At 40.4% G+C, this 22652-nt stretch overlaps 2 protein-coding genes across 6 annotated transcripts in view; one reads left to right on the top strand and one right to left on the bottom strand.

The window, feature by feature from the left end:
- BTBD19 (BTB domain containing 19) overlaps positions 1-2290 on the top strand; it is an 89748-nt gene extending 87458 nt beyond the window's left edge. Inside the window, exon 8 of one of the 3 annotated variants that reach the window (XM_082455526.1) lies at positions 1191-2290. In XM_082455526.1, the coding sequence (XP_082311652.1) occupies positions 1191-1364 (174 nt within the window). In that variant the 3' untranslated portion in view covers positions 1365-2290. The remainder of the gene's footprint in view (positions 1-1190) is intronic. The other 2 variants (XM_082455528.1, XM_082455530.1) reach the window with 2 other exon arrangements.
- EIF2B3 (eukaryotic translation initiation factor 2B subunit gamma) overlaps positions 1-22652 on the bottom strand; it is a 153397-nt gene that overhangs the window by 52166 nt on the left and 78579 nt on the right. The window lies entirely within an intron of this gene.

Here is a 22652-nt window from a genome sequence, read left to right as displayed (position 1 = left end):
ATGCCTCAATGAAGATCTGTGTGCTGCAACTAAGACCCAGAGCAGCCAAAATAAATAAATAAATATTAAAAAAAATTATTACAGCCATTCTAGTGGGTGTGAAATAGCATCTCATTGTTTAAATCTACATTTCTTTAGTAACTAACAATATTGAGAATCTTTTTATATTCTTATTAGCCATTTGTATATTTTCTTTGGTGAAGTGTCCATTAAAATCTTTTGCCTATTTTGAAATTGGGTTGTTTATCATCTCCTTGAATTCTAAAAGTCCTTATGTTTTTATTTTCTTAATGGTATCTTTTGAGGTTTGAACGGTGACTTTAATTTTGAGGATATAAAATTTATCAATCCTTCTTTTATGAATTATGTTATTGGTGTTTTAACTAAGAATTCTTTCCCTAACCCAATTTCACAAAGATTTTTTTCTAAAACTTTTACAGTTTTAGCTCTTACATTAGGTCTGTAATCCATTTTCATTTTTGTGTATGGAGAGAGGTTAGGGTCTAAATTAATTTTTTTGCATGTGAATATCAAATTGTCCCAGCACCATTTGTGTAAAATACTATCCTTTGCTCATTAAGTTTTGACTTCTCTGGTGAAATTCAATTGACCATAAATGTAAGGGTATATTTTTGCACTCTCAATTCTGTCCCACTGCTCTATATGTCTATCCTTATGCCAGTACCATACTGTCTTGATTACTATAGCTTTATAGCAAGTTATGAATTGGAGAAGTATGAGTTCTTCAACTTTTTTGTTCTTTTTCAAAAGTGTTTTAGTTATTCTGGGTCCTCCAAATTTGCACATAACATTTAGGATCAACTTGTCAATTTCTACAAAAACTTTACTGGGATTCTGATGGGTTTGTGTTGAATCTAAAGATCAGTTGGGGAGAAATGCCATCTTAACAATATTGAGTTGGGATTAACATATATACACTGCTATACATAAAATAGATAACCAATAAGGACCTACTGTACAGCACAGGGAACTATACTACATATATATAACTGAATTACTGTGCTGTACACCTGAAACTAAAATTAACTATACGTCAATAAAAAAATAAAAAATAAAAATATTAACCTTAAAAGAAAAAACCCCCAATATTGAGTCTTCCAATCCAGAAACACTGGAATGTGTTTTCATATACTTAAACTTTATTTCTCTTGCCTTTTGCCTCATTGCAGCCGAGAAAGCAAGATCGTTCACCAGCAGCTCTACTGGAGCCATCCAAAAAAATTCGGCCAGGGTTCTCGCTCTTGCCGCATCTGCTCAAATCGGCACAGTACGATCCAGAAATATGGCCTCAATATGTGCCGCCAGCGTTTCCTCTAGTACATGAAGGACATCAGCTTCATTAAGTTGGACTAAGTGAACTTCCTTGAATGGGTCATCCAGGACATCTACCTTATGCAGAAACAATGCTAGCTCTTTGTATGTAAAATAAAAAATTTAAACTTCAAAAAAAAAAAAAAAACCCACAAACTTTATTTCTCTCAGCATGGTTTTGTAATTTTCAGTATTATGTCTTGATCTTCTATTAAATTTATTCCTAAGTACTTTATTCATTTTGATGCTATTATAAATGGAGTTGTTTTCTTATAATTTCATTTTTATTGTCCATTGACAGTATATAGGAATATAATTGACTTTTGTACATTGATCTTGTATCCTACAACCTTGCTGAACTCTTACTAATGCCAGTAGTTCTGTGGATTCCTTAAGATTTTCTACATATAGGATCATGCTGTCTACAGATAAAGGTAGTTGTACTTCTTCCTTTCCAATCTGAATGCCATTTATGTCTTTTTCTTGCCTGAATGAACTGGCTATAATGTTAAATAGAAAAAGCCAGAGAGGCCATTCTTGCTTTGTTCCCATCTTAGGGGAAAACATTCAGTCTTTCACTATCAAATATGACATTATTTAAGTTTTTTGTATTCTGTAAGTTTTTTGTAGATACCCTTTATCAGGATGAGGCAGTTCCCTTCAATTCCTAGTTTGTTGAAAGTTTTTTTTTTCCTTCTAATTTATTTTATTTTTGGCTACATTGGGTCTTCATTGCTACGCGCAGGCTTTCTCTAGTTGTGGCGAGCGGGGGCTACTCTTTATTGCGGGGCGTGGCCTTCTCATTGCAGTGGCTTCTCTTGTTGCAGAGCACAGGCTCTAGGCGTGTGGGGTTCAGTAGTTGTGGTATGTGGGCTCAGTAGTTGTGGCTCATGGGCTTAGTTGCTCCATGGAATGTGGGATCTTCCCAGACCAGGGCTCGAACCCATGTCCCCTGTGCTGGCAGGCGGATTCTTAACCGCTGTGCCAACAGGGAAGCCTTGTTGAAACGTTTAATCATGAATGGGTGGTGCATTTTTTTTTTATAAATTTATTTATTTATTTATTTTTGGCTGCATTGGGCCTTTGTTGCTGTGCGCGGGCTTTCTCTAGTTGCGGTGAGCGGGGTCTACTCTTCATTGCGGTGTGCAGGCTTCTCATTGCGGTGGCTTCTCTTGTTGCGGAGCACGGGCTCTAAGCGCACGGGCTTCAGTAGCTGTGGCTCAAAGGCTCTAGAGCGCAGGCTCAGTAGTTGTGGCGCACGGGCTTAGTTGCTCTGCGGCATGTGGGATCTTCCCGGACCAGGGCTCGAACCTGTGTCCCCTGCATTGGCAGGCAGATTCTTAACCACTGCGCCACCAGGGAAGCCCGGGTGGTGCATTTTTAAAAATGTTTTTTTCTGTGTCTATTGAGATAATCATGTAGTTTTTAATCTTTTATTCTATTAACATAGTATATTAATTGTTTTTCAGATATTAAACCAATCTTGCACCCTTAGGATAAATCTCACTTAGGCATGGTTGCTGGATTCATTTTACTAATATTTTGTTGAAAATTTTTTCACCTATATTCATAAAGGATATTGGTCTTGTGTTTTCTTTATCTAGCTTTGGTATCAAAGAGTTATACTGGTCTCATAGAATAAGTTGGGAAGTATTCCTTCTTCTTTCATTTTCTGGAAGACTTTGTGAAGGATTGGTATTATTTCTTTTTTAAATATCTGATAGAATTCACTAAAGAAGCCATCCTTACATTTTGAAGCCTCAAAGACGTTTCTTTGTTGAAAGATTTTAAATTACTAAGTTGATTTCATTAATTGCTCTAGGTCTACTCAGGTTTTCTACTTCTTCTTGAGTCAGTCAAGATGTATAGCACATGATCCTTGTGGCTCAGACTATAGCACACTGATTAACCCAGGACTCTCCTATGCTCTCAACTCACATCTGTTCTCAGTATATTGCTATGTGTGAGCTTTTTTTTTTTTGGCTGCGCCATGCAGCTTGCAGGATCTCAGTTCCCCAACAAGGGATCGAACCCAGGTCCCTGCAGTGAAAGTGGTGAGTCCTAACCACTGGACCATCAGGGAATTCCCTATGTGTGAACTTTAACCCAATACTCTAATTGATTCCAGTTACTTAAGGGAAGGAAGGACTGGAACCAGCATCTGCTGAATAGTTATTATGTGCCAGGCATTTTGCAATGTGCTTTCACATCTTCACAACATCTCCATCTTCCTTTTACAGATTAGGAAAACATAGACTCAGAGAGGTTAAGTAAGTTTCCTAGGTCACAGAGGTAGACAGTAGTAGAACTGGGATTGAAATGTAGGTATTTGGACTCTAAGGCTTTTCTATTACCTCATAAGGTCTCTCAAGCAACTTCTTTCTTTTCTCCGTATATAATCCTAGGAGTTCTATATAGATGAAGCCCTGCTCCAGTCTCACATCTAAATCCAAGGCAAGAAAGGTAGAATGCCTGGCTGTAATTAAAAAAAAAATCCCTGCTTTTGTACTTGTTCCCTTGCTGAATACCCTATTTAGGAGTTCATCAACCACTAGAACCATTCAAGAAGGAATTTGCTAAGGAATGGGGTTCTAAGTGTTGACCTAAGACAAGCCTAGAGGAACTCTTTATCATTCTGCTTCCAAGTTTCTAAGCAGATGTTAAGAAATGCTATCAAAGAAGCAGCTGCCTGTTTTGGGCAAATTACTTTTAAATGTCAAGGAGTTCAAAGACCAAGCTGTACCCGTGTTTCGTTTCAATATTTACTTACCCAAATTTTCTCCTCATATTAACAACTCGAAGTACTGTGTGTGAGGGACAAAGGTTTAAGATCTCCAGAGAAGCTGGAAGAAAGACTGCCACATGGACACTAGTCTTCAGGATTATGCAGGACTGAAGACTCAAGATTTTTCTGAGAGCTTTGCTTTAACTCAAAGAAAACTGAACACAGAGCTATGTGTACCACCCACATTGTACAAAACAAAACAATGTAAAATTACAGAGCTAGGGAACAAAAAAGCAGTTCAGAAAGGCAGCCCAGAAAGAAAGAAATATATCCATGAAAGAGAAGATAAACACTGAAAAAAACCCCACCCAAACCCCCAAAACCAAGTAATTACTATGGTTAAAATCATACCAGTTGGGCTTCCCTGGTGGCAGTGGTTAAGAATCTGCCTACCAATGCAGGGGACACGGGTTCGAGCCCTGCTCTGGGAAGATCCCACATGCCGCGGAGCAACTAGGCCCATGAGCCACAACTACTGAGCCTGCGCGTCTGGAGCCTGTGCTCCGCAACAAGAGAGGCCGCGATAGTGAGAGGCCCGCGCACCGCGATGAAGAGTGGCCCCCGCTTGCCACAACTAGAGAAAGCCCTCGCACAGAAACGAAGACCCAACACAGCCAAAAAAATAAATAATAAATAAATTTAAAAAAAATCATACCAGTTTTCTCCTAGCAGAATAAACTTAAGAATTTAAATGCCCATATCTCTTAATAACTCTAAAAAGAGGTCTGAGTTCCTTTAGTTAATAATAAGATCTATAACCCCCACGCCAAACCCCAAAGATCTTAAGGGATTCAGATGCTCATTTCCTTCAAATCTATAGAATAGAGACAAAACTCCCTCCCCAGAATCATCATGTGTGCAGGAGAAACTGAGTTGTTTTCATCCTGTTCATTGCATAAGTTATAGCAAAGGCCAACTGGGAGTTCTATTCCCTGACATGCTCATAGTACAACGCTCATTACCTAGAAGAATGAGTAGAAAAAGGCAGATAGGTAAAGAAACAGATTATGGTAACTGCATGTTTAAAAAGTGAAATTCATCTAGACACTCCATGTGGACACACTATTAGACTTCCAGCACTGCTATGAATGGGACTGCAAGGATTTCTAGCCTAGTGGGAGAACTGGCATATATGCTGAGACAGTCCACAACAACCTAGTGAAGAAAGAAAGCCTCCACTAACCTAAACTGAGTATGTCCTAATAGTTTATATGGCTATACAGAATGACTTTTTCCAAACCAAATCGAGTCCAAATTTGGGGACAGGAGAATAGCAAGGAATGGGAACAGAATGACAAAAATTCAACTGGACAAAAACTCAAAATACAGAAGAAACTTAACTCTAACATACGCTTCTCTTTGCATAAATATAAATGTTGACAGGTGAAGGAAATGTCATGGATGCCTCCTGAATTCAGATGCCAGGAGATCTGAAACTTGAAACAATGACTCATAAGAACCAGAAGCAACAATTCCAAAGAGGATAAAAGCCTCCTATGACAACTTAGCCATCTTGAAGTGTTCAATGCAACAACATAAACAACTTCTCTCTTTGAAGACCTTCAGACAATCACCTTCTATTTTGTTTGGCAATCTTAAACATGTTCCAACAAAGAAGCATCTTCTCTCCCACTTGAAGAGCCAGAGCTAATTCCCTACTGCCTAATCATTACAATTTAAAAGAAACTAGAGACCAAGGTGTGCTTGAAACAACCAAGGTTGTTCATAAGTAGAGGAAAGAGAGTGATCTATGAAGCATGGCTACTTACTAGTTATCTATAATTCTAATGAGACAGATTTTGGAGTAAGCACCTATTACATAACTACCTGGTAGCTGTTTATAGGAAGGCACCTGCCATACCACCCCAAATGCCTGATCTTGTTGGCACCGTAGGTCGCAGGAATGACAGATTGTTGATCGTTAGGAGTGCATATGGAGTTACAAAACCAAAGGTCTGCCTATGCAGCAGAGTGAGCTATGGTGCTCAGACCCTCTCCAAGAAAAGCAGTTGTACTGAAGTGGAAGCCCTGGACTCAAAGCAGCAGAGACCGCCAGAGCTGGAAGAGTTCTTAAGAGTTCTAAGTGCTGTTCCTCATTGTACCGAGAGAAAAACAAACAGAAATGATTTTAGTCCATGTCAAAAACAAATCACTTGGACTTCCCTGGTGGTGCAGTGTCAAGAATCCACCTGCCAATGTAGGGCACATGGGTTCGAGCCCTGGACCGGGAAGGTTCCACATGCCGCGGAGGAACTAAGCCTGTGCGCCACAACTACTGAGCCTGCGTGTCCCAACTACTGAGCCTGAGTGCCACAACTACTGAAGCCCACGCGCCTAGAGCCCATGCTCCGCAATAAGAGAAGCCACCGCAATGAGAAGCCCGCACACTGCAACGAAGACCCAATGCAGCCAAAAATAAATAAATTAATTAATTAAAAAGAAAAAAATCACTTCACTCCTCTACGAGACAGTCCCTAGCCTATATTCATTGAACACCTACTACATTCCAGGCACTTGGGATACAGAAGCAAACAAAATGGACATGATCCCTGCATGAAGCTTAGAGTTGAATGGAAAATCAATTATTGCAAGTATGCAATAATTGTGAAAGGTGAGCACAGAGTATTACGGAAGCATATAATGGGGGACCTAGTCCAGGGTGGAAGATGACAGGAAGCTTCCCTTTAAGCTTAAACCTGAAAGAAAAGCAGGAGTTAGCCAGGTGAAAGGGGTGGAGAAAATGAGATGGGCACTCTGGGCAGAGAAAATAGTACATGCCAAGACTCTGAGGTAGACTGGTGAGTATGAGGAACTAAAGTCGCTTAGGACCGCTAAAACACAGAAAACAAGAAGGGGAGGGGCACAAGATGAGGCTGGAGAGGTTTCCGGCCATGTTAAGGATTTCTGTTTTTATTCTAATCTTGAGACTAATGACCACTTGTATTCTGTGATATCACTGGCTTAATAGTGAGCTAAGTCAAAGTTGAAAGGCAGCTTGGTGTAGTAAAAAGAGCACTGGACTAAGAGGCAGGATTCTAATTCTGGCTTCACCACTTAAATATGGCATAATCTTTCTTCATGTCAGTTTCTTTGTTATAAAATGGAATATTGTGCTTCATAGAGTCCGAGAGTTTTCTGGAGCTGCTTTGGGAATTGCTACAGGAAACCTGAATCAGAATAAATCCCTGTTCTATGTTTCATATCTCAGGCTTCTATGTAAGATTTTACTTAAAGAAAAAGTTCCACTTCCTTAAGAGAAAATTGGAAAATTATTGCAATTTTTAATCTTAGATAATATATTCATTAATTCAACAAACATGGAGGCCCATCATATTATCTCCTTGTTGCAGAGTTATTAAGATGATCAGAAATTATGCACTTAAAGTGTGTTGCATGGTATTTGCCATATATTAGGCACTCATTAAATGATAACTATTATTATTATTATTATTATTATTATTATTATTATTATTATTATTATTATTATTATCATTGGCCAAGTACCATGCTTGGTACCAGGAACACACAGCTGAAATAGACAGACGTTGCCTTTAGGAACTCATAATCTAGTAGAGAAGACTATGTGTTAATCTATTATGTATAACGTGATAACAGTGTAGGAAGCTAGAACAGAAAAAGATGCAGTGAGCTGTCTAAGGGAGCAGGGATAGGATGAGGTTTCATAGCCTGAGGTTGGTTCTGAATGCTGAGGAGAAATCTGCTACGAAGACAAAGCAGGAACAGGATATTTCAGATTGAGAAACTAGCATATACAAAGGCAAACAGGTATGAAAAAGAAAACAAACAACAAAACCTAGGATACAATGATAAAGGTTAAAGCTAGAGGGGTAGCCAGAGGCCAGATTATGGAGAGCAGCCTACAATGCTTAGATGTCATGTTAAAGAGCTTGGATTTTGTCTCTTAGGTGATGGAAAAACCATGGAAAGTTACTGTTTTAAGGACATACATATACATGGTATGCTGGCTTATGTATTAACTTAGCTGATCTGGAATTATGTTATGCAAAATTCTCTTCTCTGAATCGTTCTGAGTTAGCAATGGCTACAAGAGATATTCTGTGTGACATTTAGAAGGCAGAAGGAAAGCTGCAGACACATTTTTTAATGCTCTGAAGGTCAATGGATGGTGCTAAGTATTATGGCAACCTGTGTATGTCACTGAGACGCTAGCTCACCTAGCAGGCAGAGAACAGTACCCAGACCTGCATTTCCTCCGGATCCTACCAGATATCCTCCTTCAGCTTCTCTGGAATCCTGAGCCAAGCACTGTGTAGCTCTGTGGTGAAGGATGTCAGTTCTCCTGCAGATCACCCACAATAATGAAGCTAAAAGTGGTGAGAGACAGATGTGGGTTCCTGTTTGTTCTTGCTCTTGTCCACATCCAGCTTTCCTTCTGACTGTTGGTCTAGCTGACTGATAGCGATTTCAGGCTCAACACTATACAGAAGCAACAACATGCACACAGAGCTCTACCAGCTTCCACAATTGCAAAATAATCCCTTATTCTATATCACTCATAGCAGTTCTACTTCTCTGATATAGAAATTGCTACCAGAAGTGGTCCTGGAAGAACAGAACCTCCAGCTCTTGCATGGCTAGAGTTACATCATATTCGGAAGATTTTACAAGACAACCTGCTCAGGCACTCCCGCCCTTTGGGGTTCAACAGTTGGGTAAATAAATTTCTCCTGAGTGGTAGATGTGCTAGGCACTGAACTGTATTAAGTATATAACACTGAATGAAACACAGCTGTAACCTAGTAATCACTTTATTGTTTGTAAACCTCTAAGACTTCCCTTTGCTTTTATTAAACCTTCTCATATTATTCTCTGTGCTTCAGAGAAACTGAGTAACTCAGTTACTTTTGCTTTCCGTTCTCTGTGTCTTCGCTCATGTGGTTCCTTCTGGAATGCCTGCCTCTATTCGTGCGCCACTACTCCCAACATGTATAAATCCTTAAAGCTCCAGCCTCACATGTAATTTTCTCCTTAAAAAATTCCCAGATTCTCCTAATCTACTGAGGTTTTTTTTTCCTTTCTAAATACTTATGGAATTCTACCGGAAAAATCACTTATAGTACTAATGTTCTATTCTGCATTGTGTATCTGTATCACCTCTTTCGGGGAAGGAAGATTTGAGACTTGATCATCATAGCAGCACACTGTGTCCAGAACAGTGTATTACATGGCAGGCACTAAATACTTACTGAATGTCCAGAAGAGTATACATTCTAATAAGAGATATAGACTCATCAGAAACAAATGTTAGAGACTTCAGGAGGGTCCTGACGAGTTTGGGTGTACTTCAGAATATTCCTGGTTGGTCCAGGAGAGTTGGCAAGGTTAGGTGCACAGTAGGGAGTGGGAAGAAAGGGGTAGGAATGGGACAAACTACTGAATGATACAGTTAGTCCTAGTATGACAGGCCCCCTACAGTCAGTGTAGCAGCTATTAGCTAGCTATGCTGAGGACGTCCTCCCAACCTCACTTCCACCTTAGGGACTGCCTAACATGCAATATGGCTCATATAACCTTAAAACGTTCTCAGTTTTTCCCAAGTTAAAATATTATTTTTCAAACTTTCCTTCTCCTCCTTCTAGTTCTACTTCTATCCTTCACAGCCAAATTTCTCAGAATAGTCCAACATGCTGTCACCATTTAACATCTTCCACTCTACCCACTTTGATAAAGTCATTAATGACTTCCATTTTAGTAAAATACAGTGATCATTTAAAAATTATCATCTTACCTAACCTCACAGCCACATTCAACACTACTGTTACTTTCTTCCTCTGGCTTCTGTGACGTATGTTCTCTTGGTTTTCCTTTTCTCTTTCTCTCTCTGATTTAAATTCCTTTGGAAGCTCATGATCCTCTAGCTGGCGTAAGCCTGTTCCTAACCCTCTTTCCTCCTCATTCTGTGCTCTTCCTAAGTGATTTCATCCATGCCCATATCTTCAGTCATCATCTATATATCAGTAATTACAAATTTTTATCTTAGGCATAGTGCTAACCTCTGAGCTCCAAGTATATATTGGGTTGCCCAAAAAGTTCCTTTGGGTTTTTTTGTTTTTTTAAAAACATCTTATTGGGGTATAATTGCTTTACAATGGTGTGTTAGTTTCTGCTTTATAACAAAGTGAATCAGCTATACATATACATACATCCCCATATCTCCTCCCTCTTGCATCTCCCTCCCACCCTCCCTATCCCACCCCTCTAGGTGGTCACAGAGCACTGAGCTGATCTCCCTGTGCTATGTGGCTGCTTCCCACTAGCTATCTATTTTACATTTGGTAGTGTATATATGTCCATGCCACTCTCTCACTTCGTCCCAGCTTACCCTTCCCCCCCCCCGTGTCCTCAAGTCCATTCTCTACGTCTGTGTCTTTATTTCTGTCCTGCCCCTAGGTTCTTCAGAACCATTTTTTTTTTTTTTTAGATTCTATATATATGTGTTAGCATACGGTATTTGTTTTTGTCTCTCTGACTTACTTCACTCTGTATGACAGTCTCTAGGTGCATCCACCTCGCTACAAATAACTCAATTTCGTTTCTTTTTATGGCTGAGTAATATTCCATTGTTTATATGTGCCCCATCTTCTTTATCCATTCATCTGTCAATGGACACTTAGGTTGCTTCCGTGTCCTGGGTATTGTAAATAGAGCTGCAATGAACATTGTGGTACATGACTCTTTTTTTTTTAAAATTATTTAATTATTTATGTATTTATTTATGGCTGTGTTGGGTCTTCGTTTCTGTGCGAGGGCTTTCTCTAGTCGCGGCGAGCGGGGGCCACTCTTCATCGCAGTGCGTGGGCCTCTCACTGTCGCAGCCTCTCTTGTTGCAGAGCACAGGCTCCAGACGCGCAGGCTCAGTAGTTGTGGCTCACGGACCTAGTTGCTCTGCAGCATGTGGGATCTTCCCAGACCAGGACTAGAACCTGTGTCCCCTGCATTGGCAGGCAGATTCTCAACCACTGTACCACCAGGGAAGCCCCATATGACTCTTTTTGAATTATGGTTTTCTCAGGGTATATGCCCAGTAGTGGGATTGCTGGGTTGTATGGTAGTTCTACTTTTAGTTTTTGGAGGAACCTCCATACTGTTCTCCATAGTGGCTGTATCAATTTACATTCCCACCAACAGTGCAAGAGGGTTCCCTTATCTCCACACCCTCTCCAGCATTTATTGTTTGTAGATTTTTTGATGATGGCCATTCTGACTGGTGTGAGGTGATACCTCATTGTAGTTTTGATTTGCGTTTCTCTAATGATTAGTGATGTTGAGCATTTTTTCATGTGTTTGTTGGCAATCTGTATATCTTCTTTGGAGAAATGTCTGTTTAGGTCTTCTGCTCATTTTTGGATTGGGTTGTTTGTTTTTTTGATATTGAGCTGAGCTGCATGAGTTGCTTGTATATTTTGGAGATTAATCCTTTGTCAGTTGCTTCGTTTGCAAATATTTTCTCCCATTCTGAGGGTTGTCTTTTCGTCTTGTTTATGGTTTCCTTTGCTGTGCAAAAACTTTTAAGTTTCATTAGGTCCAGTTTTTGTTTATTTTTGTTTTTATTTCCATTTCTCTAGGAGGTGGGTCAAAAAGGATCTTGCTGTGATTTATGTCATGGAGTGTTCTGCCTATGTTTTCCTCTAAGAGTATTATAGTGTCTGGCCTTACATTTAGGTCTTTAATCCATTTTGAGTTTATTTTTGTGTATGGTGTTAGGGAGTGTTCTAATGTCATTCTTTTACATGTAGCTGTCCATTTTTCCCAGCACCACTTATTGAAGAGGCTGTCTTTTCTCCATTGTATATACTTGCCTCCTTTGTCAAAGATAAGGTGACCATATGTGCGTGCGTTTATCTCTCGGCTTTCTATCCTGTTCCATTGATCTATATTTCTGTTTTTGTGCCAGTACCATACTGTCTTGATTACTGTAGCTTTGTAGTATAGTCCGAAGTCAGGGAGCCTGACTCCTCCAGCTCCGTTTTTCTTTCTCAAGATTGCTTTGGCTATTCAGGGTCTTTTGTGTTTCCATACAAATCGTGAAATTTTTTGTTCTAGTTCTGTGAAAAATGCCATTGGTAGTCTGATAGGGATTGTATTGAATCAGTTCCTTTGGGTTTTTCTGTAACATCTTACGAAAAAGCTAAAGGAACTTTTTGGCCAACCCAATATATAAAACTTCCTACTTTAAGACATCATTGGGCTTCCCTGGTGGCGGAGTGGTTGAGAGTCCGCCTGCCAATGCAGGGGACACGGGTTCTATCCCTGGTCTGGGAGGATCACACATGCCACAGAGCAACTAGGCCCGTACGCCACAACTACTGAGCTTGCACTCTAGGGCCTGCGAGCCACAACTATTGAGCCCGCGCGCCTCAACTACTGAAGCCCATGTGCCTAGAGCCTGTGCTCAGCAGCAAGAGAGGACACCACAGTGAGAGGCCCGCACATGACAACGAGGAATAGCCCCCGCTTGCTGAAACTTGAGAAAGCCTGCGTGCAGCAACGAAGACCCAGTGCAGGCAAAAAAAAAAAAAAAAGACATCTTTACCTGGATGCCTTAAAAACACCTCAAATTCAGCCCAAACATTGGATCTCACCTCCACAAACTCAGTGTTCCCTATCTCACTATATATCCTGTAGCTCAAACCAAAATGTGAGTCATTCCTGACAACTTTCCACACCTCAGCACCAAGGTTCAATCACACACCAAGTCCTCATATTTTACCTGTGAAATCCTTCTCTAATTTATCCACTTTTCTTTGTCTCCACTGTCAATGCCATAGTCCAAATTACCATTACTTCTCCTGGATTACTACAATACCCTCCCTTACCTGGTCTCGCTACATCCTCTCTTACCCAACTCCAATCCATTCTCCACACTACATCCAAAGTTATCTTTTCAAAGGGCAATTTGATCATGTCATTCTCCTACTTAAAATCCTTTGGTGGTTAGGACTGTGGTAGATTATTTTCAAAAACGGCCACAATTATTCCTCTCTCTGAACCCACAATTCTTTGTAAAGTAACTCTGCAGTTCCTCCCATCAAGAGGTAAAGTTTATTTTCCCACCCCATGAGTCTGGGCTGGCCTTGTGACTGCTTTGACCAAAAGAATATGGTAGGAATGATGCTGTTTCAGCCCTTTCTCCAATATATAAGATTGAAAGGTCTTACTAGGCTCTGTCCTTAAAAACTCCATGCCAAGAGTACATTCAAACACAAGATGACATGCTGGCTCCATTAATGTCCTCTTCCAACAAATTTATTTGGCTTCTACTTATGTTAGGGCATGTATTAGATCCTAGGGTAAGACAAATAAAATACAATTGTTGTCCTCATGTAACTTATAGTCCAGAGCAACAAAAGTTACAGATGTTTTCTAGAATCTCTATAGTATATAGAAGAACACAAAGGAAGAAGGGTCAATTTTGTCTAGTGCAAAGACAGTCAGGAAAAGCTTCAAAGAGAAGTGACATTTTAGCTGAGTCTTGAAAGAAGAGCAGGTATTTAGCCAGGGATGGAAGGGTAACTTCGGTTGAAGGAGTTCCAGGTATGATGAAAGCAAAAGGACAGAGGTGTAAAAAGAAATGCATAAGTCAGAGAAGTAAAAGCAACTCTCCATAGCCATATGGTGGAGTGTTGAGTATGAGGTTGTATTGGGGGAATGGTAAGATATAAGGTTGGAGGAGTAAGCATGGTTAGATGACTAAGGGTCTTAGGAATTTGTACTTTATCCTATAAGAATGTATTTACAGGTGTAGGAGAAAGAAATAGTAGAAAGCAAAGTTGAAAATTCTGGAAAATGTTGAAAAAACTGACGAAGCAAGATTCCAGGGGAGGCAGAAGAAAATGGGATAAAAGACATAAGTGAAGGGTCTGGTCCTAAATAGGAGAAAGGAAACTTCTAAGGCTACAGAAAAGGAACTGAAGATGGGTCTGAGTAAAGATAAAATCATGGGTATGCTGGGGAAATGAGCATCTGTTAGTTAGGATTCTCTCACAGAAGGAGAAAGCAGGGTCATTTTCTGAAGCAGGAGAGTGGTGGATAGTTGATAATAGCTGCTGAGTGAAGTGGAAAGGTGGTCCAGGACAGGTGTAAGAATGCAGAGTGGTTCTTAGGGCTCAGCCAAGATTGGGACCGTGAATTTATAGTGATGCCAGTCTACAACACTGCAGAATATTTCTCCTGAAGACTTTAATAGAACAGATGTAGGAGTGGACAAAGTAAATGTTAAGAGTAACCCAAAGTTGAGGGTTATGAGGGCAGATATAACAAAAGAACAATGAATGAGGATATGGAAGGAAATGCCTAAAGTAATATAAGGTCTAGATTGGATGAAGAAGAAAATGAGGGTGAGAAAGAGAAAAAAGAGAAAGAGAGAGGGAGGGAGGAAGAGCGGGAGGAAGGGGTGGTAAGTGACTAAAAGATATAAGGGGACTGAAATGAAGTAAACAGGATCCTGGGTAAAGATGGCAGACTGAACACAGGCATTAAGCCCTATTCCTTTTGAAAGCTCATTAAAGTGACAGTAAACAGTTTTTGTTTTGTTTTGTTTTTTTAAAGTTTATTTTATTTATTTACTTTTGGCTGCGTTGGGTCTTCATTGCTGTGCGCAGGCATTCTCTAGTTGTGGTGAGCGGGGACTACTCTTCATTGCGGTGCGCGGGCTTCTCATTGCGGTGGCTTCTCTTGTTGCGGAGCACAGGCTCTAGGCAGGCGGGCTTCAGTAGTTGTGGCATGTGGGCTCAGCAGTTGTGGCTCACGGGCTCCAGAGCGCAGGCTCAGTAGTTGTGGCACACGGGCTTAGTTGCTCCGCGGCATGTGGGATCTTCCCAGACCAGGGCTCGAACACGTGTCCCCTGCATTGGTAGGTGGATTCTTAACCACTATGCCCCCAGGGAAGCCCAGTAAACGGTTTTTCGATTTTGTTTTTGAAGGCATTACCCCCAAGGACAAAGATTAGGAGAGTACAGTAACAAAATTTCAGAAGCTGTAAAGAAGGACAGTGGTAAGAGATTTAGCATATCTAAGAAAGCTGAATCCTAAACCAGCCATAAGGAAAGCTGATTTGTACTGCAGAAGCCCTGAAATGATCAGGAATTGGTAGCACAGCTTTTAACCACCTAGAAAGGAGATTGGAAGATTTTTCTCTGAAGTCTGTAGCCAGTCCAAAAATAAAAAAATAAAAAGACTTAAGAATACTGACATGGCGGTTCTCTTATAAATAACCCTATCTACCATAAACAAAACCCTCAGAATGGGAGAAAATATTTGCAAACGAAGCAACCAACAAGTGATTAATCTCCAAAATATACAAACAGCTCATGTAGCTCAATATCCAAAAAAAAAAAAAATAACCCAATCAAAAAATGGGCGGAACATCTAAATAGACATTTCTCCAAAGAAGACATACAGATGGCCAAAAGGCACATGAAAAGATGCTCAACATCACTAATTATTAGAGAAATGCAAATGAAAACTACAATGAGGTATCACCTTACACCGGTCAGAATCGCCATCATCAAAAAAATCTACAAACAATAAATGCTGAAGAGGGTGTGGAGAAAAGGGAACCCGCCTACACTGTTGGTGGCAATGTAAATTGGTACAGCCACTATGGAGAAGAGTATGGAGGCTCCTTAAAAAACTAAAAATAGGGGACTTCCCTGGTGGCGCAGTGGTTAAGAATCCGCCTGCCAATGCAGGGGACACGGGTTCGAGCCCTGGTCCAGGAGGATCCCACATGCCGCTGAGCAGTGAAGCCTGTGTGCCACAGCTGCTGAGCCTGCACTCTAGAGCACGTAAGCCACAACTACTGAGCCCATGTACCACAACTGCTGAAGCCCGCATGCCTATAGCCTGTGCTCTGCAACAAGAGAAGCCACCACAATGAGAAGCCCACGCACCACAACGAAGAGTAACCCCTGCTCGCCACAACTAGAGAAAGCCCATGTACAGCAATGAAGACCTAACGCAGCCAAAAAAATAAAAACAAACAAACAAACAAACAAACAAAAAAACTAAAAATAGAACTACCATATGCCCCAGCAATCCCACTCCTGGGCATATACTGGAGAAAACCATAATTCGAAAAGATACATGCACCCCAATGTTCACTGCAGCACTATTTACTATAGCCAGGACATGGAAGCAACCTAAATGTCCATCAACAGAGGAATGGATAAAGAAGATGTGGTACATATATACAATGGAATATTACTCAGCCATAAAAAAGAACAAAATAATCCCATTTGCAGCAACATGGATGGACCTAGAGATTGTCATATTGAGTGAATAAGTCAGACACAGAAAGACAAATATCATATGATATTGCTTATATGTGGAATCTGAAAGAAAGGGTACAAGTGAACTTATTTACAAAACAGAAGTAGAGTCAAGTAGAAAACAAACTTATGGTTACCAGGGGATAAGGGGGGTAGGATAAATTGGGACATCGGGATTGACATATATACACTACTATATATAAAACAGATAACTAATAAGAACCTACTGTATAGCACAGGGAACTCTACTCAATACTCTGTAATGGTTTATATGGGAAAAGAATCTTAAAAAAAAAAAAAAGAGTGGATATATGTATATGTATAACTGATTCACTTGGCGGTACACCTGAAACTAACACAACATTGTAAATCAACTATACACCAGTAAAAATTTAAAAATAAATAACCCTATCTATGTCACCTTATAGATGTAAGAGTTAAAAGTATAGAACAGTTAAAGTTTCAGTGCCTATACTGGAGAAGACACCTTGGGAAAGGTTCCTCCCCCCTCCCCTCAAAGAACTGCAAAGTGGAGAAGTACTCTAGGAGTTACAGCTGGTAAGTAGCAGTGGGGATACTAATATAGATAAACAGCACGTATTTCAAGACTTTCCACACCAACAGGAAAATAATCAAGAATGTGAACCCATTTATCATCATCTGTAGTCCCAGAAATAGAGATCTGGCCATGATCTTTGAGGCTCTGACTTAAGTTTCTGTCTTTTTTCCAAGATGAACGTGTGAACATTTTATTCCATTTTAAAAGATATCGTTTAGAAGCTTGTTTTAATATTTTCATTACCCTTCCAGTAATAAAACCCTTGACTAGTATTCAAAAGAAAACAACATAACATTGGAGAAAAGCTACATGATTTTCTTATTAAATATTTGGCACAAATACCTTTACTTATGAGTTATTAAAAGCACATGTCTTTCAGAAATAAAATGGGAATTTTAGAGCTGAGCAGTTGGGAGGGGGTGTTTTAAAGAACAACTAAGCCAACTTCAGCTGGGGAAACTGAGGCTTAGAGAAGCAAAGTGATTTGCTCAGCGTCATACAGCTTTTGTCTCAAGACTAAATTCTAAATTCTCTGGACTTGAATTTCTAGTACCATGCTCTTTCTATCAGTAATATTCTTTTCCACTACATATAATGCCCTTCCAAGTCAGTAATGCATCAATTCAACATGTGGCAAAGGTGTTGTGCTTTCTCCAAATCCACTGAGGTAGTACGAATTTGGGCCCAGTGGAGTGAAGTCACCAGTACTGTCTGATGACAGAGGGAGAATGCCTCTGTACCTGACCATAGACTCAGCAGGACTCCTATTCCAAGTGTCTTACACTATCTCACTTTCCAGGACCAAATATGCCTGAAGCCCAACAAAACAGAACACTCTCTTTGCAATCAAGCAAATACTCCCTCCTCTGCTGGAAACAGAGAAAACAGACGGGATGTACATTCCATCATCACCGTCCTTTTCTCTTACAACCAATACCTATAAAAGTAAGAAAACTATAAAACAAGAGGTTTCTGGCTCTCTATATACACAAACGCCTTTTCCAAGATAACTTTGGTGACTTCCCAATAGGAACTAGCCCCCACCTTTGGAAATTCAGTTTGAAAAGAAAGACAGGAAGTATTGTATTCTCATATTCAAAAAGTGCTTGAAAATCTGAATCTAATTAACTATCCCACCATCTCACTGAGGCCAGGAGGAGCCATAGGAATAGGGTCATAGGAATGGGAGGAACATTTTTACTGCTCATTTATCCAGCCAGCTGCCCTATTACAGCTATACACCAAAGACCCTGAATCACTGGGGGGTAGATTACAAGTTAGAAGAATGGAATGGAGAGAAAAAAATCTGCCAACAATCAAATGTGCAACCTAGTCTTAGGAAACTGGTAGAAGATCTGGCCTTAATGGCCCCAGCATTTACCCAAGGCCCTGAGCTCAACAGGTATGAAGGAAAAATATACCTCCATCTGCTCTTCATTTTCACCTTACCTCTTGGCTGTGTCCACCTTCTTTGATCACATCATGCTCAAACCTTGCTCTCTTTGGCAGGGACCACTGAGACTATGGTATTTACTAACGGTTCACCACATGGAGCAATAAACTAGTTCCCAGGGAGGGTAAAGAGAAAGCAGGAGACAATCTCCACCTTCTAGCTGTAATTATAGAAACATATGACTCTGGCTTCTAAGAACTTTATGTCTAAACCTGCCAAATCTAATGTTGCATAAACATCAGTGCTTGATGGATGCATAAATGAGTCAGGTCCCTTGTTTCACATAATAACAGATGACCACAAGTAGTTCTTTCTGCATTCCAGAGGACAAAATCCCTTCACCCTTTGGAATTTTGTCAATCTAGCAATGCAACGCTGCATTTCTTTTTAGGTCTTATACCTTAAATCTATCCTGCGTACTGCTGTCAGACTACCTTTCCAGAATCCTGAATTATAAATATTTCTCTCCTCAAAATGTCTTTAATAATTCCCCAGTATTCAAGGCCCTCTATTTTTTTAAAAAAATAATTAATTAATTTATTTTTGGCCGCGTTGGGTCTTTGTTGCTGCACGCGGGCTTTCTCTAGTTGTGGTGAGCGGGGGCTACTCTTAGTTGTGGTGCGTGGGCTTCTCATTTGTTGTGGCTTCCCTTGTTGAGGAGCACAGGCTCTAGGTGCGTGGGCTTCAGTAGTTGTGGCACACGGGCTCCAGTAGTTGTGGCATGTGGGCTCCAGTAGTTGTGGCACGTGGGCTCAGTAGTTGTGGCTCGTGGGCTCTAGAGTGCAGGCTCAGTAGCTGTGGCGCATGGGCTTAGTAGCTCCGCGGCATGTGGGATCTTCCCAGACCAGGGCTCGAACCTGTGTCCCCTGCATTGGCAGGCAGATTCTTAACCACTGCGCCACCAGGGAAGCCCAAGGCCCTCTATTTTTGTACCAACTTAACTTCCCAGCCTTATCTCCAAGTGCTCCCCAGTAGGGATCTTCCATTTGGGCTAAACTGTTCCTAAACAAGTCTTGCATACCCTGCCTCCACACCTTTGCTCAGAGCATTCTCCCCACATAGGATTCAGCTTCCCATGTCCCTTTCCATAACAGATCCAAATCCATCCTTCAAGTCCAAATTATTCGATTACCTTTTCCTGACCACCTCAGCCCCTAGGGTTTGATGCTTCCCCTGAGTTCTTAGAACACTGTTGGCCATAATTGTCCAGAATCTGATATTGTTTGCTATTATTCATTAGGCTTTTATATGCATAATCTTATATTCCACCAAGGCTAATGAACTCTTTGAGATAGTCTCCTGCCTCCTTAAATACCAAAACAGTGGTTTAACAAGACGAGGAAACTCAATAAACATTTGCCTGTTGAACACTGTGTTCCTGAAAAGTAGAAAGCATGAACTAACAGAAAAGGCCCAGATCTGTCACTAACTAGATAATGATATGGAATAAACCCTTCTTCCTTTGGCTTTCAGTATCATTATTTGAAATATAGGGGACTGGACCAAACGACCTTCTAGCTGTGACAGTTTATGATTCTAAAATATCTATAAATAAGAACATATTTTCAATACATTAAGAGATACCCTTTCATTGCATCTTTTTTTTTTTTAAACATCTTTATTGAAGTATAATTGCCTTACAATGGTGTGTTAGCTTCTGCTTTATAACAAAGTGAATCAGTTATACACATACAATATGTTCCCATATCTCTTCCCTCTTGCATCTCCCTCCCTCTCACCCCTCTAGGTGGTCACAAAGCACCGAGCTGATCTCCCTGTGCTATGTGGCTGCTTCCCACTAGCTATCTATTTTACATTTGGTAGTGTATATATGTCCATGACACTCTCTTACCCTGTCACATCTCACCCCACCCCCTCCCCATATCCTCAAGTCCATTCTCTAGTAGGTCTGTGTCTTTATTCCTGTCTTGCCACTAGGTTCTTCATGGCCTTTTTTTTTTTTTTCCTCAGATTCCGTATATATGTGTTAGCATACTGTATTTGTTTTTCTCTTTCTGACTTACTTCACTCTGCATGACAGACTCTAACTCCATCCACCTCATTACAAATACCTCCATTTCATTTCTTTTTATGGCTGAGTAATATTCCATTGTATATATGTGCCACATCTTCTTTATCCATTCATCTGTTGATGGACATTTAGGTTGCTTCCATGTCCTGGCTATTGTAAATAGAGCTGCAATGAACATTTTGGTACATGACTCTTTTTGAACTATGGTTTTCTCAGGGTATATGCCCAGTAGTGGGATTGCTGGGTCGTATGGTAGTTCTATTTGTAGTTTTTTAAGGAACCTCCATACTGTTCTCCATAGTGGCTGTATCAATTTACATTCCCACCAACAGTGCAAGAGTGTTCCCTTTCCTCCACACCCTCTCCAGCATTTATTGTTTCTAGATTTTTTGATGATGGCCATTCTGATCGGTGTGAGATGATATCTCATTGTAGTTTTGATTTGCATTTCTCTAATGATTAATGATGTTGAGCATTCTTTCATGTGTCTGTTGGCAATCTGTATATCTTCTTTGGAGAAAAGTCTATTTAGGTCTTCTGCCCATTTTTGGATTGGGTTGTTCGTTTTTTTGTTACTGAGCTGCATGAGCTGCTTGTAAATCTTGGAGATTAATCCTTTGTCAGTTGCTTCATTTGCAAATATTTTCTCCCATTCTGAGGGTTGTCTTTTGGTCTTGTTTATGGTTTCCTTTGCTGTGCAAAAGCTTTTAAGTTTCATTAGGTCCCATTTGTTTATTTGTGTTCTTATTTCCATTTCTCTGGGAGCTGGGTCAAAAAGAATCTTGCTGTGATGTATGTCATAGAGTGTTCTGCCTATGTTTTCCTCTAAGAGTCATTGCATCTTTATGTTGAGCTCTTCTAAAATAAAAAGAAACCGTCCTCTGTTTCCTAAAATTTGATTTTGATAAATGGATTAGGAGAAAAAAAATCTGTAACAAACCCTTTGCTTCTTTTTTCACAGAAAGAATTTCAGATCCAGTCAGCTATATCCTGACTGCGGTAAGAAACAAGCTGTGTTAACAAGGTCCCATCATAGATACTCTTTATAGAGAGGGAGAGGAAAACAAACAAACAAAAAAAACAACAACAAAAAAACCCCAACTCTAGTGGGGCTGGTAAACTACCAGCCTGCCAGTTGGATGACCCTGCTGCCTGTTTTTGTAGATAAAGTTTTACTGGAACACAGCCATGCTCATCTGTTACACATCTATGGATGCTTTTGTGCTATAACAGCAGCGTTGAATAAATGCAACAGACACCAGATGGTCTGCAAAGTCTAAAATATTTACTACTTACCCCTTGCAGAAAAAGTTTGCCAATCCTTGTTCTATACCTCAACATTCATCACAGAGTGCCAAAGCCCTAGATTACAGACTCAATCATAGCTGGTCACTAGGTGATTTCCCACTTATTCATTCAACAAATATTCACTGAGATTTCTTATTACTAACTAATCCTTATTTATTTCCTCATCTGTAAAATGGCATATAATAGTATCTACTTCATAGGGTTATTGTAAAAAAGCCTTTAACACAATGCCAGGCACAAAATTTGAAAAACCATAGCTGCTACTGTCGTCATCGTCATCATAATCATCATCATCATCACCATCACCATCATCACTACCACCACCACCACCACCACCACTACCATCACCATCCTTTCCTGATGCTGTAGGAAAAGTAGGCTCTCTCTGATGGCCATGACCACCTAAGTGAAAGGAGAGAATCCTAGCATCTCTGTGGCTTGACTTCATACTTAGGAAAGAGCTATATGTTGACAGCACTCTGACTGCAATCACAAGAATACAGGAAATGTACTTTTTTTTTTTTAAAGATTTATTTATTGATTGATTGATTGATTGCTATGTTGGGTCTTCGTTTCTGTGCTAGGGCTTTCTCTAGTTGCGGCAAGCAGGGGCCACTCTTCATCGCGGTGCACGGGCCTCTCACTATTGTGGCCTCTCTTGTTGTGGAGCACAGGCTCCAGACGCGCAGGCTCAGTAGTTGTGGCTCACGGGCCCAGTTGCTCCGTGGTATGTGGGATCCTCCCAGACCAGGGCTCGAACCCGTGTCCCCTGCATTAGCAGGCAGATTCTCAACCACTGCACCACCAGGGAAGCCCAGGAAATGTTCTTTTGATATGAAATGGCAGTTGACCCTATAGGCTTCTGACACCAG

Source organism: Balaenoptera physalus (assembly GCF_965194825.1).
Source record: "Balaenoptera physalus genome assembly, chromosome: 1".
Classification (NCBI taxonomy): domain Eukaryota; kingdom Metazoa; phylum Chordata; class Mammalia; order Artiodactyla; family Balaenopteridae; genus Balaenoptera; species Balaenoptera physalus.
This window is presented reverse-complemented; position numbering and strand designations above follow the sequence as displayed.